This window comes from Pseudocercospora fijiensis, assembly GCF_000340215.1.
Source record: "Pseudocercospora fijiensis CIRAD86 unplaced genomic scaffold MYCFIscaffold_8, whole genome shotgun sequence".
In the NCBI taxonomy this organism is placed as follows: Eukaryota; Fungi; Ascomycota; class Dothideomycetes; order Mycosphaerellales; family Mycosphaerellaceae; genus Pseudocercospora; species Pseudocercospora fijiensis.
The window spans coordinates 81,108-85,478 of NW_006921539.1; the positions used below are offsets into that span (position 1 = coordinate 81,108).

Genomic DNA, 4,371 nt, shown 5'->3' on the forward strand with positions numbered 1-4,371 from the left:
GGTAGGTAGTAGCTTATCTCGAGTAAGCGGTACTAAATAGGTCTTCGACCTAGAGCCGAGTCCTTAGAAACTAGCTATAGTCGTAGACTAGGCCCTAAGCTATAATAGTCCTAAGGGTTTATAGCTTTTTAGGGTTAAAGAGATACCCTCGTTAAGAGGTTCTTTACTTATCGTAATAGCCTATCGAGATACTTCTATATCGTCTATATTATAGGCTCTTATCGTACCCTCGCTTCGGTTATAGCTATTCGTACCCTAAGACTACCTTCGATATACCTATACCTATTAGATATAAAGAGATAGCCCTACCTTCGGCTCTAATAAAGGACGGAAACTAATACTACTACTACTAGTAGTAGTAATATTATAGGCAACCGAGGGTAATATAACCTATAACAATATAGGTAGCTATATTTAGTAAGATAGGATAGTAAAGAAGTCGCTTAGGCTAGTAACTAGAGCCCTATAATATAGGTACTATAGAAGTATAATATAAATAATATACTATACGAGGTTAATAATCTATCTACTATATAGAAGGAGGCCTCTTTTATAGGCTTAAACCCTAGCCTATAGGGATAGGGCCGGTTACTAGCTAATACTAGTAGCCTCCTATACTTAATAAATAGAGCGGCGAGAATAAATTTTCTAATAATAGAATATAATAAACAAGTTAATTATATAGCTAAGGCTATCGGCTATTTAAAAGGTTCTTAATATATACTACTATATAAGATAGTATCTAGATTCTTATATAGAGATTACTTCTATAGCTATAATAGAGTAGGGTCTCGAAGTAGTACCGTAACTATATTTAGCTAGAGAATCGCGCGGGGATAAATACTATAATAGAGCTAAGCCGAGACTCGAAACATTCGGTTTAGTTCTAGGGATACGCTATAACGAATTCTCTAGTAGTAAGTTAAACGCTAATAGTAATAGTAAAAGTAAAGACGGCGGCGTCTACGTAGGCCTAGAATCTACTAGGCAGGTATAAATTGTCTTTATATGCTTATATACTAACCCTTAGTATGCGAACGAGGTCTAACCTCTACTAAATATTATAGACCGAAACTTTAACAACGCAAGAGCATCCTCTTAACGCCAATCCGTAGGTCCAAACGTCTGTCCTTTAGGAACAGACATATACCTACAGTCTTTGAAGTCGCATGTAGAAGAATACTTCGTTGTTCCCCACCAGTCTGGAAACTATTCACACTGTCAGCTTCCGAGAGATTCTCTCCCTCCCATTTGGAAAAAGCAGATCCCCAACGTAAGAGGAGAATTCGGACACACCTCGACTTTTGCGTTGGTAATGGCAAAGAACTGGACAAGTGCAGACACGCCAATTCCTGCGGTCAGGGCGGTAGAGAGTACCATGGCATATTTGGACCACCATCCGGGGCTTCTGGTCTTGATGTACGAGCCGAAGAACCAAGCGAAAGGTACAGCCTGGGCGAACATTGAGAAGTTGAGAGGAGCCCAGAGCACGCCACCCAGGACTATGACAGGTCTTATTAGTATCGCTTCTGTGGTGAGACGTGAGCAGATGGCTGCGAGACGTACGCAACAGAATCGGGTGAACATGGCGTAGGACGCTTCCCGGCCATCTTTTCTTCGCAAAGTACCAAGGCAGCGGCCAGAGTGCTCCCGCCAACAAGCAGAACATGATTTTCCAGTATGGCGCGCCGACATGCTACAGAAATCGACCGGATTAGCTCGTCTCTCGGGTGAATCTCTTTGCTGTCGGGCGCGATGGCGTCACGAATACATACCGTGAACATGCGACGAGCTCCTAGCAGGCCCCAACCTATGACGCTGGTGAAACTGGTATGAACGCTGCCACAAATCCAGTGATCCGATGCCTTTGGATCGCACATCTCCTTCAGACCGAGTTGGTAGTTCACCACAGCGACGATCGTCACGGATGAAATGCAAACGGAGGAGACCTGAGCAGCAAACATGTGGCGAGGAGGGATTTTGGCGTAATGACCAAGCTTCATGTCGCTCATGAAGGCAAGCGCCTGTGTGATGATTGCATTTCCCAGACCCCGGAACAACAAGAAGGCGGAAGGATTATTATGAGTGATGTAGCTGCTGATCTAGATCAAGTGAGAAATGTCAGCGAGCACGCGCATCAAAATCAAAGCGGGTTCTATGGAGAATACCAGGTCAAAGAGGATTTCAAAATTGGCCTCGTAGCTTGCGATCGCGAGGATTGCGCCAAAGGGCACAACAAATACCATCGACATCACGATGATGACTGGGATAATCCCTACGATCGTGTTAGATGCGGCGGCTCGAGAGGTGAGATGGTTCGATTTTACAGCCTGGCGTGTCTGTCGGGTATGCATACAGTGCAGCGAAACCGAAGGCTGCACCCACAACTCCTACGCTGATATACCATACCTGGAGACCCTCAGTCAGCGTGAAATCAAGATGGTCGTAGACAAGAGGGACATGCTTCCGGCACTTCACGGTATTTAGTCATCAGCCGGGAATGGGCATCTGGAAATTCATCGTGTACTGATCTGCGCTTCCAGGCGCTCTTGAAGATGCTCCAAAAGGTCTTGCCATAATACAGACCTGTAAAGACCAGTGCTGCGGGAATGATCTTTGATGCGCGGTTAGCAATCGTACGCTCTGAAGATGATTCACGTACCGCTAGGAGAACTCCATATCGTAGCACCAATGCAGCGGGGAAGAACAATGGCGAGTACTCCTCATATCCAGTCTGATTAAGTCTCCCATGTGAGTCCAGGATGCGTTGTACAGAGTATTTCTTTCCTGTATTGTCAAACGTGTAGAATGCGTTGATCGGCAGATACGCTGTATGCCAGGTATTGGAGAAGAACACTGGGATGATTACAGCCACTGCCCACACCAGCACCGCGAGCACGAGCTGCAGGACAACAAAAAAGGGATTGACGATAGGGTCGATCACGCCAGCAAACCAGTTCCAATCGAAGGAATTCACAAGCGGGTTGAGTCCCAAGTTGAAATAATATGAGCCAGTAAGGATTGAAAGGGCGGCATTTCGAGGTGCAATCCAGGTGGTCCAATTGAAGAATGTGAGAGTGGGGAAGATGGTGTTCGGGAGCCAAAAGTAGCTGGCATGCCATTAGCCAGACTCAATAATGTCGTGAAGAGCCACGTAGTTTTACCAGAACATTGCTCCAAATGTAATGAAGAAAGCGCTGAATCTTGATATTTTCCAACCGCCGACTGGTCCGGTGTCTTCATTGTGAAGAGCTTTAATCAAAGCCGCTTCGCCCAGACTACTGTAGAAGATCATCTGAACGGGATAGATGATGAATCTACGAGTCAGACCACAGAGACTGAAACCGCAGACCTGTGCACACAACAACAGGCATAGCTGAAAGCCCCATTTCCCAGCCCATGGCCTGTCTAGAAACATTGGTAGGTGAAGGGCGAATATGATCTGGGGAATCGCAAAAACATTGAGGGTAGTGATGTCGGCCATGATTGTGATTAGCATGTGCTCCTTCACGTTAAATGGTCCTGGATTCAAGGTGAATGCGTATTTTGTATCCGGGAGGAACACCCTCGTGGGAAGAGTGGCAGCACAGAATCTGCCCATTGGGTAGGCGAAAATTTGGGCAATATAGACAGACAACGAGATGCTTGGATTGCGAGGAGCGTAGAAGGTGTTGAGTGCGGCGAGACCTGCGGCCCACATGATGCCAATCACGTATGCGCGGATGGTTCCACACGGGGTGTCCGTGTTGTCGTGGTTGTTAAATACAGACCTCACCTCACGGTAGGGGGAATTTCTTGCGAACACGGCAGCAACAAGGATCGTTCGAGTCTTCAGACTGTCTTCGATTGGCTTGTTCGATGGTTCAGTGGCGTCTAATAAGTGATCGATCTCTGCCATGATCGACTGAGGAATCAACATATCGTCGCTACAGGCAGATTTAGCACCAAGACTCGAATGAAGCAATACTACTCCCGCTCCGTCGTACCTGTGTGTTTCATACACACCGGCCAGCGCAGATCGAGCGTCATCGAAGGACATGGACAATGCATCGTTCACAGCCTGATCGAGGTCGTGCTGAGTGATCCCAAACTTGATGAACGCCGAGGCAGATGCATTCCGGATTGATTCTTCGTCTTTCTCCTACGATGACATGTCAGAGGTACATTTTCCCGGCCGCAGCAGGAAGAGATAAAATCTGACTGTGGACGGCACATTGGCAGTGCGTTTCGGATCCTCCTTGTCGTTCAAATTGCCAGACATTTTTCAGTCGCAAATCCGAAGATGTTTGCTGCAAGTGCGATGGCCCGCAGAGCGCAGTGCGACACTCGGATCTTTATCCATGGTAATCTTGTTGTTGGCATTATTGCCAG

General features: G+C 46.6%; 1 protein-coding gene across 1 annotated transcript; it reads right to left on the bottom strand.

Moving 5' to 3' along the window:
• Positions 1–1,098: 1,098 nt before the first annotated feature.
• On the bottom strand, positions 1,099–3,898 carry MYCFIDRAFT_143283 (uncharacterized protein; the record flags this gene model as incomplete). Its single annotated transcript, XM_007931618.1, has 9 exons — positions 1,099–1,202; positions 1,293–1,502; positions 1,567–1,696; positions 1,776–2,102; positions 2,169–2,275; positions 2,328–2,418; positions 2,474–2,614; positions 2,663–3,110; positions 3,165–3,898. 9 exons carry the CDS (start codon positions 3,896–3,898, stop codon positions 1,099–1,101), a joined length of 2,292 nt encoding a protein of 763 aa, XP_007929809.1.
• Positions 3,899–4,371: the final 473 nt, after the last annotated feature.